Genomic DNA, 18,280 nt, shown 5'->3' with positions numbered 1-18,280 from the left:
GTATGTAGAAAATCTCAGCTGTTGATGGTTTGCATCACCGTAAAATGTGAAGCTCTAATAATATAAATAAATTTTAAAAAAAAGTCAAATTAAAAATAATCTTAAAATAAAAAACTTGATAAAAATGCAATGTACCATGAAACATTATTTGTTTTCATGAAAACAATAAAAAAAATATATAAATAATCAACCATTGAAATCATAAAAATGTATATTAAAAACAATAGCAATTAAAAACAAAAGTAAATTTAATCATAAAAATGTAAAATTAAAATAAATTATTTAAAAATAAAAGACTTCAATCAATTGTAAAATTTAAAATGAAAAAATATAAGTAATCATTAAAATTCAATAATAAAAATGCTAAGTTAAAATAAATAATTTAAAAAGGAAAACAGCCTTACTAAAAATAAATCGAGTCATCAAATATACAATTAAAATAAATCATTTTAATAATATTTATAGCAAATATCAGCTGCTTATTTGCTCTTACCATAACAGAACACAACTATATTATCGTCTAGCTCTAATCTGATAAATGTGACAATAGGCCATGAAGATATTAAGATATTATAAACATTAAGAACGTGATTTTCTGTAAAGCTGTGTTGTGAACTTGACTTGAAAAATACCAAATCCTTGTTTTCCCACAGATGATTGTGAGTTTGTACCTCGTCAAAGAGCTGTAACATGATGGTCAACACGTCTGGATGAGCTTTATCCACCTCGTCGAACAGAACCACAGCGTTCGGACACTGTTTGAGCTGTTTGGTCAGCTGACCACCTTCTTCATGACCCACGTACCCTGGAGGAGAGCCAATGAACTTCGCCACCTGAGAGAAACACAGAAAACACACACAGAAGATGAGAACTGGGCAGATCTGACCTCTGAGGAGATCGACTCGATGATTCAATCAAACACACACACACACACACTCTCTTCATCCGGCCAAACTGAGTGACAGTGACAGTCCTCTATCAATACAATAAGTGTGTGTGATTAAATTGTGTGTGTTTAGACTCAGTCTAAGGTCACAGTTCTAACAGCACGACTAAACGGCTTATGATGGAGAAGCGACTTCTACAAACACAAGCTCAACTTCACTCAATATTACTGTATGCAATTCATAGTAGTTTGGGTTTGGTACTTAAATCATAAAAATTTACATTTAAATAAAAAAAAAATAATAATAAAACTGTAAACAATCCAATAAAAACACCTACTAAATATTAATTTAATCATAAACATGCTTAAAAAAAATCCAAATAAAACACTTGTGAAAAATAAATAAATATTTTTTACTAAAAACATTTAAAATAAAAATCTTACTAAAATATTTTAAAAATAAAAATGCTAAATAAAATAAAAATCCAAATAAAACACTGAAAATGTATTAAATCATAAAAATACTAATTTAAAATAAATAAATAATTCTAATAAAAGCAGTTCATTAATAAAAAAATGCCAATAAAAATAAATAAATCCAAATAAAACAATTATTAAAAATAAATAAATAATTATACTAAAAAATCTTACTAAAATATTTGAAAAATAAAAGCGACAAATTAAAATAAACAATTTTAATTAATAAATCCAAATAAAATACTGAAAATGTATTAAATCATAATCAAAATAAATAAATAATTCTAATAAAAACAGTTCAAATAAAATTAATGAATAAAAAATGTTTAATAAATAAATCCAAATAAAACACTTCCTAAATATGTCAAATTAAAATGTATAAATAATTCATGCACGACAAATGATATGATTCATATGAGTAATTACATGTTTAATGAGGTTTGATACATTTGTGTTGTTTCTGGTCAAACAAAAACAGCCTTCAAAACATCAGTTACTAAGATTGTGAATTCTGTCCTAAAACACACCACAGTTGAGTCAATGAAACAGGTGTGTGTTTGTGTGAGTCTCACCTCATGCTTCTCTTGAAATTCAGACATGTCCATGCGAATGAAACCCTGAGGAAAAGAACGACAGATTCGTGTCATTTGCTCTTTACGCCCAGCCGGTCATTTCCAATGAAGGTTTATTTACGGACTTCACTGACCTTCTTAATGTCTTTATGCATGTATCGCGCCACTTGCTTGGCCAGCTCGGTTTTACCTGCACAAACAGCCATCAAACATTTATTTGCTTCTACGCAATTCATTTCACCAAACAATAAAATGTGTTCTGACTCATAATTATGACTGTCAGGATTTCTACTTCCTATTGGGAAAAGAGAGATGTGTTTATTTTGCTGGCGTGTTGTGGCGTCCATCATCTCTCCCTCCCTTTATTCCTCTCTCAGGGTAATGTAGTCTATGAGAGTAAATATCGCTCTTATGAATTTTAATAAACGCATATATGGTAAGTGGAGGGACTTGTTGAATATTGATGGCGTGCGATGAGACGTGCCTCTGGCGAGAGGAGAAACATTTCTTCATCAATCAAAGCGCACGAAACAAACACTTTCCCCACTCCATTAATCACTATTTTAAGGCAATTTGTTTTTGTTTTTGAAATGTTATTTTTAATTTTATAAAGTTTAAATCTGAACATTGGATAATGCCAGGTACAAAACTCTTAGAGTTAAAGGTTATCTCTTGTCATCACTCCATAAATCAGAAAATACTATCAACAGACTGAAAAAACACATTTTTACCACGTTTTTAAGGAATAAAATGTTATATAAATCAAGAAAATGAAGTTAAGAACAAACCCCTCAGTAAAATCCTTCAGCATATAGATATGAATAAAACTCTAAGTTTTGGTGTGTTTAAGTGCTACTGAAGTGGAGGACAAATCTCATTTTGAGAACATGGCTTTTAAAGAAATGTACTGAAATTGTAATCTACAGACGCGCAATTAAATCAACTTTCTTTACACCGGTCTAAAAGAATATATGTTATTGAAGCAAAAGAGACCACAAAACTGACTAAACCCTCATTGGTTTTCTGAAGTGTTAAGAGTCTGATGACTGATGACACAGATCTGGTCTCTAAATAACATATTAGGCTTTAAATCACTTCTGAGTTTTATGAAACTCCTGTGTTTATTATAAAGCTTGAATGAACTACAAAAAAACAAATGTTTAACATTTAGCAGATGCTTTTATCTAAAGCACTCTTCAATATGAAAAAAAAGCGTATTAGCCAAGGAAGAGGATCATACCAGCCATTCTCTACACATTTTTCCAAGTTTTAAGGAATAAAGTGTTATATAAATCAAGAAAATGATGTTGTGAACAAACCCCTCAGTAAAATCCTTCAGAATATAGATATGAATAAAACTCTAAGTTTTGGTGTGTATAACTGTTGCTGAAGTGGAGGACAAATCTCATTTTGAGAACATGGCTTTTAAAGAAATGTACTGAAATTGTAATCTACAGATGCAAATAGATGAAGTGCAATGAAATAAACGCCCTTATGGAAGCATACTGTTATGTAAGACAAAACTGACCAGTGCATGACCCAACGTGCACATGTTCAGCTGGTGAATAAACCCGTCTCTGAATATAATATTAGACTTTAAACCCCCATTTATGAAACTCCTGCGTAACTTCTTGACCGCCTGTGTTTATTATAAAGCTTGAATGAACAACAAAAAAGCAATGTTTAACATTTAGCAGATGCTTTTATCTAAAGCACCCTTCAATATGAAAAAAAAAGCGTATTAGCTGAGGAAGAGGATCATACCAGCCATTCTCTACACATTTTTTCAAGTTTTAAGGAATAAAATGTTATATAAATCAAGAAAATGATGTTAAGAACAAACCCCTCAGTAAAATCCTTCAGAATATACACTACCGGTCAATAAGAAGTCTGCTCACCAAGGCTGCAATTATTTGATTAAAAAAGACTGGAGTAATGATGCTGTAAATTCAGCTTTGATCACAGGAATAAATTACACTTCACTATATATTCACATAGAAAACAGATGATTTAAATTGAGATAATATTTCACAATATTACTGGGGTTTTTTTATCAAATAATTGCAGCCTTGGTGAGCAGAAGAGACTTCTTTTAAAACATAAAAAATCTTACTGATCTAAAACTTTGTGTAGATATGAATAAAACTGTAAGTTTTGGTGTGTATAAGTGTTGCTGAATTTTGAGAACATTGCTTTTAAAGAAATGTACTGAAATTGTAATCTACAAACGCAAATAGAAGTGCAATGAAATAAACGCCCTTATGGAAGACAAAACTGACCAGTGCATGAAAAACCGATTGGTTTTCTGTAGTGTCTCGGCCTTACACTAAACGTACACATGTTCAGCTGGTGAATAAACCCGTCTCTGAATATAATATTAGACTTTAAATGAAACTCCCGCGTAACTTCTTGACCATCTGCGTTTATTATAAAGCAAAACTGAATCTGGATGAAGTTTAAAAAGTTTAACATTTAAGCAGATGCTTTTATCTGAAGCACCCTTCTAAATGAAAAAAAAAAATAAAATAAATTTCCTTGGAAAGGGAAGAAGTTACCGATTCCGGACGAGCCGAGGAAGAGGAAGACGAGTGGATGTTCTTCATCGTACCAGCCGTTCTCCTTCCTCCTAATGGCTGAGGAGAAAAACAGACAATCATTAACTCTCGACAGACAGACAGACTGGACGAGAGCAGATCTGGAAGAGAGAAAAGAAAAAAAGACAAAGACTGAGGAAAGACAGAATGACGGAGAGAGAGAGTGAGACAGGGTCTCTCTGCACCATTAGACACACACTAATTTCATTACGCTGCTGCAACGCTGGAGCAACTAAATCAGGTTAGAATAGATCCAGCAGAGACGGCCACGATAACACACACTCACCATGGCAACCGGCGAACATGTGTGTGTGTGATCGTCAAACGTCATTACAGCAGGAATATGTTTGTGTTGAGCTGCGTAAAAGACAATCCTTCACTTCTGTCCTGAAACATATCACACACACACTTTCTAAACAGGGACTATGCATAGACGCCTATTGTCTTGTTATAAATGCTATAACCTAACCTTGCATTTTTACATTGTACTTATATTTAAATGTAAGTACAGCAGTGATTATTTTCTGTAAATTAATCCAAAGCAACTTATTGAAGGAATTTTTGATCACTATCGCCATTTTTATAATCAGAAAATACTGTAAACAGACTTTTTTTTACCACGTTGTAAGGAGTAAAATGCTTTATAAATCAAGAAAATGATGTTTTGACCAAACCCTTCAGAATATAGATATGAATAAAACTAAGTTTTGGTGTTTATAAGTGCTGTTGAAGTGAAGGAACATGACTTTTAAAGATATGTGCTGAAATTGTAATCCACAGACGCAAAGAGAAAAAGTGTAATAATACTGTTATCATCACATTGTAAAGTGTTTACTTACTGACTAATAACTTGAAAAACTGATGCACAAAAAGAAACATGCAACATTTATTTACACAAAAACGTTTCTATCATGACAAATGACACACAAGTCGTCCAGTCACGTGTCAAACACACACTGTCCTTCAGGAGAGAGAACATTTCAAAGGCATCGGGATGTCTCTCTCACACACACACACACACACACAGCGTCCTTGAAAGTGAATGTGTGATAACTCATATTTAATCCCGTTTATTATCAGCCGATCAGACTCAACACACACACATGATTCCTGGATGAAATAGTAAACATGACAGAGAGAGAAAGAGAGAATCCGACTTTATATTTGTAATGTGTTTTCAGTACGACACTGGAGCTGATGTTTTATAGTGAATCTAGTCAAGACACAGCTCAAGTGTCTTACTGATGAAACCCAGACCAGAGGAAGAGAACGACCGTTCCCGTGTGTAACAAAAGAACACGCGTGTGCCGTGATGTACGTGTGCCGTGATGCTCTCTGTGTCTCGGGACACAAGCCCGTAATGACATTAGTGAAGATAATCACCACCAATAACCTTTAGTCCCCGAGAGCACACACCAGAATCAACCCTTTGTGTGTGTCGTCTCACATCCGTGTCCAACTCAATGACAGTCTCATTGTGTTTATGTCTGAATGTTGTCATTTCAGTACAGTTGTCATTGTTTTTAACGGTATGATCTATAAAATCATTAGTAGTTTAACCAATGATGAATAAAAAACTAAACCTGAGTCATAGATCATAATATTTATATTTTAGCTGGGATTTGCACCGGTCGAAAGTTGGAATAATTCAGATTTAATGTCTCTGAAATGCTATGTTTCTTTGATCAAAAATACAGTAAAAATTATTAAATATTATTGTAATGTAAATCATCTGTTTTCTATGTGAATATATAGTAAAGTGTAATTTATTCCTGTGATCAGTCTTCAGAAATCACTCTAATATGAGGATCTGATAATCAATAACATTTATGATTATTATCAGTGTTGGAAACAGTTATTTTAAAAGTTCAAATAGAATCTTGTGTAACATTATAAATGTCTTTACTGTTACTTTTGATCAATTTAATGTGTTAATAAATAAAACCCATAACAAATGGCACTACTTAAGTAGAAAATATATATCTAGTTGTCTAATTTTCACTTAGTTTAATTTGAAGTACTAAAATAACTACAACTAATGCAAAATTATTATAAATAAATAATTTTAAACACACAACAAAATTACTAAAACTTTAACTAATATTAAAGTGAACGTTAACATAACATCTAATTAGAAATATTAGCAAGAACAACTATCAATGACACTAAAATAACACTAGTGGCTCAAGTGTATCTAATGCACAGCATCAGATCTATTATAGAGAGTGTGTGTGTGTGTTTAATGTCTCTCTGTGACTCTGCCTGATGTATGCACTATATCAGCTCTCACAGATCAATAACGCTGGTTTTATCACAGTGCTGATGGGATCCAATTGCTTTCGGGACAATTTGCCACAGCAATAACTGTCCATTTATCAAATCAGAGGCAGAGATTCGGCTCAGTGTTTCCTCCGCTGTCTCTCTCTCTCAGAGATCTGCGAAATCACTTATCAAAACCCTGTCGGAACACGGATCAGAGAAACACACACTCTTTTGACTTAGCAGCTGCATAGCAACACCCTAGCAACCCCCCAGAGCACTGTGACATCATGCACAAAACACAGAAAATATACAAATCTGGTTTAAATATAATTATGACTGAACACAAAGCGCAAAAAGTTTACGTTCATCTCCCAGCTTGTGATATTTTTCCAATCCTGCATCATAATAAAATATATATAATATAAATATATATATATAAATGAATGATTCTGGATGATCTGCATTCTTAAGGTTGCATTGATGAATAAGTTGTTGTATTATTAGTATTACATTCAGATTTAAAAAAAAAAATACTCTTTAATAAAATTGAATATTTATAAACATTATAAATTCATTCAATTTAACAATATATTGAACAAGACTGAAAAATATCAATTTAAAATAAAAATAATATATGGTGACATTCATTATAAATAACATTTATGATTATAAAATTATATTTATTATTAAACGGCAAGCCGAAACGAATTTATCAAGCAAAACAAACTACCGGCTGGAGGGAAATAAACGCATATTTTGACATGAACTGTATTATATGAGTAAGTCGTAGCACATTTCAGACTTATATTCGAAAGAATATGGTATATATAATTATAATTATCTATATATATTTAAAAGACTTAAATATAATGTAATAAAATTACATTCAGAAATTAATTAGGCACTGAATTAAATGTCTAAAGTTTTTAGTCACCTAAACCTAAACCCTCACAGACACACACTTGATCGATTAAAAACAAACGTGTGTGTGTTCAGTGTTTAATAGAGGTGTATGTTATTGTGTTTTAACTCATATCCGTCTGTCCTGGGACTCGTAGAGGACATACACACACACACACACCAGAGTAAAATCAAAGATAAGAAATAAAGTATGAGCGGAAATGGCAAACATGAGGACTGGAGAGAGTCAACTGCGCTGCTGGAAACAGAACGCTGGAGGAAGTTATGGAGAGACGGAAGGACGAGTAATTGAGTTATGAAGCATCTCTGGCTGCACACAACACTCAGCAGCAGCTGTGCAACACACACACACACACACACGCAGCATCTCACTCTGTCTCTCTCTCTCTCTCTCACACACACACACAGAGACACACACTCTCACTCACTCACTCACCCTCAAAGCATCTCACTCTCTCACACACTCACTCACTCATTCACTTACTCACTCACCTGCTCACTCTCACTCACTCACTCACACACTCACTCACTCACACACTCTCGAAGCATCTCTCACTCACTCTCTCTCTCACAAAAACACACTCTCAATCGCTCACTCGCTCACTCACCCACCCACTCTCTCACTCACTCTCAAAGCATCTCTCACTCACTCACCCACTCTCTCACAAAAACACTCTCACTCGCTCACTCACTCACTCACTCTCTCACTCACTCTCAAAGCATCTCTCACTCACTCACCCACTCTCTCACAAAAACACTCTCACTCGCTCACTCACTCACTCACTCTCTCACTCACTCTCAAAGCATCTCTCACTCACTCACCCACTCTCTCACAAAAACACACTCTCAATCTCTCACTCACTCTCAAAGCATCTCTCACTCACTCTCTCACAAAAACACACTCTCACTCACTCTCAAAGCATCTCTCACTCACTCACCCACTCTCTCACAAAAACACACTCTCACTCGCTCACTCACTCACCCATCCACCCACTCAATCACCCGCTCACTCACTCACTCACCCACCCACTCTCGAAGCGTCTCACTCTCTCACTCACTCACCCGCTCACTCATTGCTCACTCTCACTCACTCACCCACTCTCTCACTCATTCTCGAAGCATCTCTCACTCTCTCTCACAAAAACACTCTCACTCGCTCACTCACTCACTCACTCACCCACTCTCTCACGAAGCATCTCACTCTCTCACTCGCTCATTCACTCACTCACTCACTCACTCACTCACCCGCTCACTCTTGAAGCATCTCACTCTCACACACACACACACACACACACACACTCTCTCTCTCTCTCACTCACACACTCACTCTCTCTCTCTCACTCTCTCGCTCACTCACTCACTCTCTCGCTCGCTCACTCACTCTCACTCGCTCACTTGCTCACTCGCTCACTCACTCACTCACACACTCACTCTCTCTCTCTCACTCTCACTCTCTCGCTCACTCTCTCACTCACTCACTCTTTCACTACCTGATGCCACAGTATTGATGGCTCCCTCCTGCCCGATGATGTGCTCCTTCAGTCTTCGCTCCAGAGGAAACCTCCTCCTCTCCTCGGCCTCGCGCTTCCTCTGAGCCTCCGCAAACTACAGGAACAACATCATCATCAGAGTGTGTGTGTGTGAGAGTGAGTGAGTGTGTGTGTGTGTGTGTGTGTGTGTGTGTGTGTGCCGCCCTGAAGCCTGTAACAGTGATACAGGATCATGACAGTTTCACCTGCAGATCATTAAACCCTCCAACAGGATTACTGCAGATTACAGCCGTAATCCAGAGTAAATACACACAAATGAGCAGATTACTGCGACACACACACACAGAGGATGATCTGTGGAGTTCAGCCTATAAATATAAATTCTGTCATGATGGCTTTAATGTTCTAATCTCCAGCTGTACATCATCTTCTCCTGAAACGTGTGTTTTACCGTGTTCTGCGACTCCTTCAGCAGCGTGAGCATCTCTCCCTCTTTGGCGTACGTCAGCGGTGTGTGTCCCAGCTCGTTCTTCAGAGTGGGGTCGGCACCTGCGAGAGGTCAGAGGTCAACGTTAGGCTCCGGGGTCAAGCGCTTGTTCTCGGTCAGGGGTCTGAGAGGAAAGCGTGACGTGAATGGACCTCGAGCGGGGGGGGAGGGGCTTCAGCTGCATCCGTGTGTGTGTATGTCGCATCATATCCTGTGGTGATGATGTCACACTGTGATTGTGTTTGAACAATTAAAACACGCGGGTGTCACCAGTGATGTTTAGCGCTGGCTTTTGCCCTGACCTGCCCCTGCGGACACGTGCCGATACAGCAGAACACGACACACACTAAACACTCCATATGACAGAACGAGTGATTGTGAATCATGTCATGCTTTAGATCACATTAGAGGTTTTTAATGAAAAAAGGTGTTAATCCTGTGTTTTTGATAGTCACATACGATCAGGCGACTCAACACTTGAGTTCGAAACTAAACATGGAATAGTCCGACTGAAATGATCGATTCTGATTGGATGAAACACATTTAACGTTATTTACTATATGTTGTAACTATGAGACACAAAGTCATAACTATGACATAAAAAGACATAAGAATGACAATAACATGACTATGACATAAAAGGTTATGAGATAGGGAGTAATAATTACAAAAAAAGCCAAAGATTATGACAAAAAAAATCTAAATTATTACATAAAATGCTGTAACTATAAGATACTCAGTCATAACTATGATATAAAAGTCATAATTATGACAAAAACTTGACTATGACATAAAAGGTTATGAGATACAAAGTAATGATTACAATAAAATAGCCAAAAAATATGACAAAAGTCAATATTATTACATAAAAAGCTGTAACTATAAGTTTCTAAGTCATAACTATGATACAAAAGTCATAATTATGACAGAAAAGTTGAAATTATGACACAAAAAGTTGTAACTATAAGATACTCAGTCATAACTATGATATAAAAGTCATAATTATGACAAAAACTTGACTATGACATAAAAGGTTATGAGATACGGAGTAATAAGAACAATAAAATGGCCAAATATTTTGACAAAATGTCAAAATTATTACATAAAATGCTGTAACTATAAGATACTCAGTCATAACTATGATATAAAAGTCATAATTATGACAAAAACTTGACTATGACATAAAAGGTTATGAGATACAAAGTAATGATTACAATAAAATAGCCAAAAAAATGACAAAAGTCAATATTATTACATAAAAGCTGTAACTATAAGTTTCTAAGTCATAATTATGATACAAAAGTCATAATTATGACAGAAAAGTTGAAATTATGACACAAAAAGTTGTAACTATAAGATACTCAGTCATAACTATGATATAAAAGTCATAATTATGACAAAAACTTGACTATGACATAAAAAGTATGAGATACTGAGTAATATTTACAATAAAAAAGCCAAAAATTATGACAAAAAGTCAATATTAATACATAAAAAGCTGTAACTAAAAGTTACTAAGTCATAACTATGATAAAAACGTCATAATTATGAGAAAAAGTTGAAATTCAGACAAAGTTAACAAATAACTAAGTCATAATTTTGACAAAAAAGTTGAAATTATGACACAAAACGTTGTATAAGTTGAAACTATGATATAAAATTTAATAACATAATTTTAACATACCAAGTGAAACTTTTGAGAATAAAGTCAATATTATTACATAGTCACAACTATGAGATACTTATTATGACATAAAAATTAATGATATAATAATTTAGCAATATATTTTAAGATATTATGCAATATTCTCTTATTTTGTTAGAAAACCAAGATTTTCCAGAAAGTAAAATGTTATTCTTGTTATTTATTTCATAATATAGACAGATTATCACTTGAAAAATTGAAAAATGTGTCCGTTAATGATACAAAACGAACATAAAATAAAATTAAGGAAATTATAATAAGATATATACATGTTTACTCAAGAACTTCCTCAATCTTATATAACACACATAAACTTAATCTATCAGTAAAACACATGCAATATACCCTTATATTTAAGATTTATCAATGTCTGACAATATTTTTATGCAAAGTCTTAAAACTCAACATTTTCAGGCCCTTTTATGAGTTGTGTATAAATATGTAAAGCGTAGAAGTAACGAGTTGCACAGTAAAGCACCACACGACAGAAATAAAAACATCACTGCACATTAAATTACACACAAACTCGCTCAACGGAACAAACATTTCCTTCTTCCCTCGTAAAATACAGTTTATCCACAAACACACAATCGATATCTGTACACGGGCGTCTTTGTGGAGCGGCCGAGTCCCCGGGCATTGTGGGTAATCGTCCAGATTATTGATAAAACCTTAAACGTGTCCGTCTAACAAATCTCAATCGATAGCGGACAAACAGAAAGAGGAAAACTAATAAAGAAATACAAGTCGAGCACGTCTCGTTCGCAGCGAGTCTCTCGTACCCACATAATAAATAGCATCATTTAGTGGTGTAATATCACACACACTTCCCTCGGGCTCTTTCTGCAGCTGGTGGCAGTGCGGGCCGGTTTGACCCCCAGGGGTCAGAGTTCACGCGCGGGTGATCAGTCACGTCCCGGCCCTGAGCTGGACTGGGGTGATAGATGGAGATCCGCGCTGACCAGCCGCTCATCAGGGAAATAACGCGCTCACCTGCCCGTAGGTGTGTGTGTGTGGGAACTTTAGCGGAGCACAACTGAAGAAAAATGCCCTCAGAAGTTCCAACAATCCTCCTAGAGAAGAGGAGACTTGCACTGTGATGCAACTAGACGAGTGACTTTTGTGATGCGTAATAATCAAAGCACGTGCTAATCATAATTTATAGTTATGTTTATTATTATTATGCAATTATTATCCAAAGAATAGATTTTTTTTACTCAAAAAAGTAAAAAAATGGCATTAAAGACATTTAGAATGTTGCAAAAGATTCAAATAAACGCTGTTCGTTTGAACATTCTATTCATCAAAGAATCTGAGATTTAAAACGTATCACCGTTTCCAACACTGACGATAAAGTATTTATTAGACACTAAGTGATAATTATGAGAATAAAAGCCAAAATTATGACAAAAAGTCAATATTATGAGATAAATATTTGTAACTATAAGATATTACTAAATCATAACTATGATACAAGTCATAATTATGACAAAAAGTCAATATTATGAGATAAAAAGTTGTAACTAAAACGTATCAATGTTTCCAACGCTGACGATAAAGTATTTATGAGACACTAAGTGATAATTATGAGAATAAAAGTCATAAATATGACAAAAAGTCACTATTATGAGATAAAAAGTTGTAACTATAAGATACTAAATCATAACTATGATATAAAAAAGTCATGATTATGACAAAAACTTGAGATTATGACAAAAAATATAAGACAATAAGTGATAAATGTGAATAAAAGCAAAAAATTTACAAAGTCTAAATTATGAGATAAAAAGTTATTATAACTATGATATAAAAGTCATGACAAAAAGTCAACATGAGATAAAAATGTGTAACTATAAGTTATTACTAAGTCATAAATATGACATAAGTCATAATTATGACAAAAAGTCAAAATTATGAGATACAAATTTGTAACTATAAGATACTAAATCATAACTACGATATAAAAAGTCATGATTATGACACAAATTATGAGACAATAAGTGATAATTATGATAATAAAATCCAAAAATTTACAAAGTCTAAATTATAAGATAAAAAGTTGTAACTATAAGATACTAAGTCATAACTATGATATAAGTCATAATTATGACAAAAGGACAATATTATGAGATAAAAAGTTATAACTATAAGATACTAAGTCATAACTATGATATAAAAAGTCATGATTATGACAAAAACTTGAGAATGACAAAAAATTATGAAACACTGATAATTATGATAATAAAATCCCAAAAAGTTGAAATTATGAGATAAAAGTTGTAACTGTAGGATACTAAGTCATAACTATGATATGAAAGTCATAATTATGACAAAAAGTCAATATTATGAGATAAAAAGTTGTAACTATAAGATACTAAATCATAACTATGACAAAAAGTCAATATTATAAGATAAAAAGTTGTAACTATAAGATATTACTAAGTCATATGATATAAAAGTCATAATTATGACAAAAAGTCAAAATTATTACACAAAAAGTTGTAACTATAAGATACTGTCATAACTAAGATATAAAAAAAGTCATGATTATGACCAAAACTTGAGAATAAATTACACTTTACTATATATTCACATAGAAAACAGGTGATTTACATTTGAAATAATATTTCCCCGTTTTACTGTATTTTTGAGCCTTGGTGAGACTCTTTGTGAAATGTTTAATGTAAAGAAATGTGAAGAAAGGTGTTATATATATATATATATATATATATATATTTATTATTATTAATAGTTCTGTACTGTCTCTGTAGTGATGTTCATATTTCAGGGTTCGAGGAGGACCGACACACAGACGCTCCTGTAATCTCGTTCTCGCTGCATTAGCATGGCGCGGTCTCACACTGATGATGTCATCGCTGTGATAGATACACCTCGTCGCGACTCGCGGCGCTGCTCTGTCTGAGGGGGCGTGGCCTCGTTCCACTGAGACTTATGGGTAATGCGCTCCACAGCATAATCCAATTTCTCGGCATCAAAACGAGCGATTTTGTTCTTTGTTTCGGGTCATTTCTGTCACTTTAATCTAAAAATGCGTCTGCTCCAGAAAACATCCAGTGATTTATAGGACGTGTTGAAGCTTAGAGTGAGTGTGTGACCGCACACCAGACATCAGACGGAGACACTGCGTTTTCAAGAGTTACACAGCGCGACTGTGTGTGTGTGTGTGTGTGTGTGCGCCCTGTGGCTATAATAACACACTCATGTAAATCACATTACACACACCTTCCTGTCACCTCTCATGTGTGGGTCACATAACACACTTCAGAGGTCAAAGGTTAAGCCTGACGGCCTCGGGCGGACAGGAAGAGACGCTGCTCTATATTAGACAGAGTTTTTCTGCTCCAGCAGGTGACAATGAAAGTCACTTTACTCATTTTCAATACTTAGTGCTAGAGGTTTGAGCACATCCCTGTTTTTATTCATCAATAACTACACTAATTTGATGATATTTAGCTGTATTTTTTAACTTTTCTGTCATTTGGTCCTTAAATTGTTTTTGTTTTTTTACCTGAAAAAGAGCATTTTTTCTAAGCTTATTAGATGAATGAATCATCTTTTATGTCACATTCTTACATTTAATCAATAAATTAGATTAGAATTATAATAGGCTATTAATAATCACATTAAAATCAATTTTTGCACAGCAGAAGCGGCATCTAAAGCAGCATTTACACAGCGATCACAACTGCATGAATAATGCTATGAGATTACAGTTTAAAAACAATATTATGAATACTGAAATTAACTGTTTTAAAAATTATACTTCAACTATGATTTTAAAACCGCCAGTAGGTGGCAGGAAGTCATAATAACCCGATCATAGAATCATTCACTCAACTGATTCGTTCAAACTGACTGATTCCTTTTATGAACAGAGCAAGTGTCCATTGACTTTATAAATGAGTCATTGAATCATTCACTCACACGATTCATTCAGATAGAGTGAATCATTCACTCACCTGATTCATTCAATACAGTGATTCATTCATGAAAGGAGCAAGTGTTCATTGACTTTATAAATGAGTCATTAAATCATTCACTCATCTGATTCATTTAGATACAGTGATTCATTCATGAAAGGAGCAAGTGCTCATTGACTTTATAAATGAGTCATTGAATCATTCACTCACCCGATTCATTTTTTTTTTGTTGACAAAACGTATCTTTAAATGTATTTTTTTTTACGTTTATATATTTTATTGAACTGTTGTATTAAATAATATCACATGATATTCAGGAAACTAGCACTTTTGCTCATGTGATATTGCTTTTAAACAGAAAACACAAGAACTCATACAAGGGCAATTTTAGGGCATTTGTATTCATTTTGGTGGCATTTCCAACCTTGCATGACATTATTTCACATCAACGCCAGACTAGTTAGCTTGTTTTTAAGCTTAATGAAGGGCTGTTCCCCGAGTTAGACCGTCTGTGTGTTTCCTCACCTGCGTCCAGCAGAATCCGTACGGTCCGCAGGTCATCGGCCAGAGCCGCGTAATGCAGAGCCGAACATCCACGGAAGGAAGCGCGACTGCTCAGACAATTACTGAACTCGTCCTCTCGGCTCACCAGCACTGACACACACACACACACACACACACAGAGAGTTGTGAACAGGTAATTCCAGCGCTGCTTTATCATCAGAGACAGTTAAAGGTGTAGTGTGTAAGATTGACAGCTAGTGGTTGGAATAGGTACTGCAGTTCAAATTCAAAATATCAGAGATCGTAGTTTCCCCGCCTCCTCGGACTCGATGCTCACACGGGTCGCCATTTTGAGCACACGCAACAGGAACAAATGCAATTGACAATGAAAAATAGATTTATCGGCCGATATATCGGTTATCGGCTTTCAAATATAACGAATTATCGGTTATCGGCCAATAGTGAGACTTTTTGTGAGACTTGCTTTTGTAATCAGACTCTCAACAATTATATAAAAAATTCGGATTTAGATTTATCGGCCGATATATCGGTTATCGGCTTTCAACTATAACGAATTATCGGTTATCGGCCAATAGTGAGACTTTTGGTGAGACTTGCTTTTGTAATCAGACTCTCAACAATTATATAAAAAATTCGGATTTAGATTTATCGGCCGATATATCGGTTATCGGCTTTCAACTATAACGAATTATCGGCCATATCGGCCAACATTCCCTAGTGAAAATAAACAACTAGTTTGGGAAAACTGGCTCCAAAAATCCAAAATGTCCTGTTTCTCATCATCGCTTCCTGTTTTAACAGGAAACAGAGAACAATCTGATTTCATGGGATCTTTAAAGCTACTCTACTATTTTTGTGTTATTAGTATCAGGTTTGATCCGCACTGCACAGCAAACACTGAAACAGAGTCTTGTTCTTAAAAACAAGACAAACCGTTTAAATTAAGAACAAATGCATGTAAAACCGCATGCATAAAGCGCGCAATTATTCCCCAGTGCGGACACACACAGATAAATCATAAAGCAGCAACAGTGTTTTCTTCTGTCCGTGCGCACACAAGCGTATTTTCTCTCTGGGCTGCTGTCAGGCGGGTCGTCACCAGTAACTAATGTCTGAGAGCCAGATAATCACAACTAAACCCAATAAACCGTCAGACGGCCAGAGCCCAGCGATCCATCACACACACACACACACACACACACACACGGTCGCATGGAATATTCTCATATTACACAGACACACACACACTCTCATTCATCATGGTGCTTCAGGGAAAGATGCTCCTTCAAGACCAAAAAACTGCCAACAAAACAAATGTGAGTAATATACATACAGCAGCCAGATATGACAAGCGTGCGTGTGTGTGTGTGTGTGTGTGTGTGTGCGTGTGTGAGTGTGTGTGATGAAAAACACTTACAAATATCACGCTGCTAAATAAATTGTGTGCCGATATGCAAACAGCAGAAAATGAGTGCGTTAGAATTGATCTCTGTAATAACACACACTCCTGCCGTTTACATGCATGTTTTTATGAATAACAATGAAGATTATGATGATGGTGAAGCATAACGTCGGCTCACCCTCTAATGAGTGAACGCCCTTCTCTCGAGCCGTCTCGTACACACTGGTGAAGTCATCGCCCAGGTTCGGGTCGGCACCCGCCTCCAACAGGACCTTCACAACACTGACACACACACACACACACACGGTCATTAACAGCATAATCTCAGGATGTGGAGACAGTGAACACAGACACACACTGCACATGTTCAAGGTGATTTGATTGTATTTGTTCAGAACAAGATTGATTTTAAAGCAGTAAAGCATCTAAATATGTTCATATTCATAACTCTGACATACAGAGATCCGCTCAAGCTGCTTTTACCCATCATGCACTGAGAATCTCAACCTTTTACATATTTAAACTAGATCATTTACAACACATTTATGTTTTTAAAAAATTACAAGTGTTAAATATTGTAAACTAAATATTGTAAACTAAACTAAGTGTTAAATATTGTAAACTAAATATTGTAAACTAAACTAAGTGTTAAATATTGTAAACTAAATATTGTAAACTAAACTAAGTGTTAAATATTGTAAACTAAATATTGTTAAATATTGTAAACTATTTTTAAATAAATATTTAACATTTAAGTGTTAAATATTATTATTATTATTATGAAGAAACATTCACAAGACAACCAGAGAGATGGTGCACATCTGCACATTATTTCTATTAATATTCAGTATTTCGAAAATTATTGCAGAAATTATGATTTATTATATTACTATTGATTATTTAGACAGTTTCTGATATTTGAAAATATGATTGTTCGATATTTATAAAATTATTGCATCACATTATTTGAATAATGACTTTCATATTTAGAAAATCAATGCATCACATTATTTATTTA

The 18,280-nt window shown here is 34.6% G+C and overlaps 1 protein-coding gene across 2 annotated transcripts in view; it reads right to left on the bottom strand.

Moving 5' to 3' along the window:
- The window catches only part of clpb (ClpB family mitochondrial disaggregase), a 32,281-nt gene that overhangs the window by 4,395 nt on the left and 9,606 nt on the right, over window positions 1-18,280 (bottom strand). For both annotated transcript variants that reach the window (XM_039684905.2, XM_039684906.2), the window contains exons 4-11: window positions 17,441-17,544; window positions 15,861-15,989; window positions 9,654-9,751; window positions 9,203-9,317; window positions 4,491-4,568; window positions 2,070-2,125; window positions 1,936-1,980; window positions 672-833 (exon numbers count right to left, since the gene is read on the bottom strand). In XM_039684905.2, the coding sequence (XP_039540839.2) occupies window positions 672-833; window positions 1,936-1,980; window positions 2,070-2,125; window positions 4,491-4,568; window positions 9,203-9,317; window positions 9,654-9,751; window positions 15,861-15,989; window positions 17,441-17,544 (787 nt within the window). The remainder of the gene's footprint in view (window positions 1-671; window positions 834-1,935; window positions 1,981-2,069; window positions 2,126-4,490; window positions 4,569-9,202; window positions 9,318-9,653; window positions 9,752-15,860; window positions 15,990-17,440; window positions 17,545-18,280) is intronic.

This window comes from Pimephales promelas, chromosome 16 (assembly GCF_988280905.1).
Source record: "Pimephales promelas chromosome 16, fPimPro1.hap1.1, whole genome shotgun sequence".
Taxonomy (NCBI): Eukaryota; Metazoa; Chordata; class Actinopteri; order Cypriniformes; family Leuciscidae; genus Pimephales; species Pimephales promelas.
Note: the sequence above shows the minus strand (reverse complement) of the source record. Positions and strands in the feature narration are given on the sequence as shown.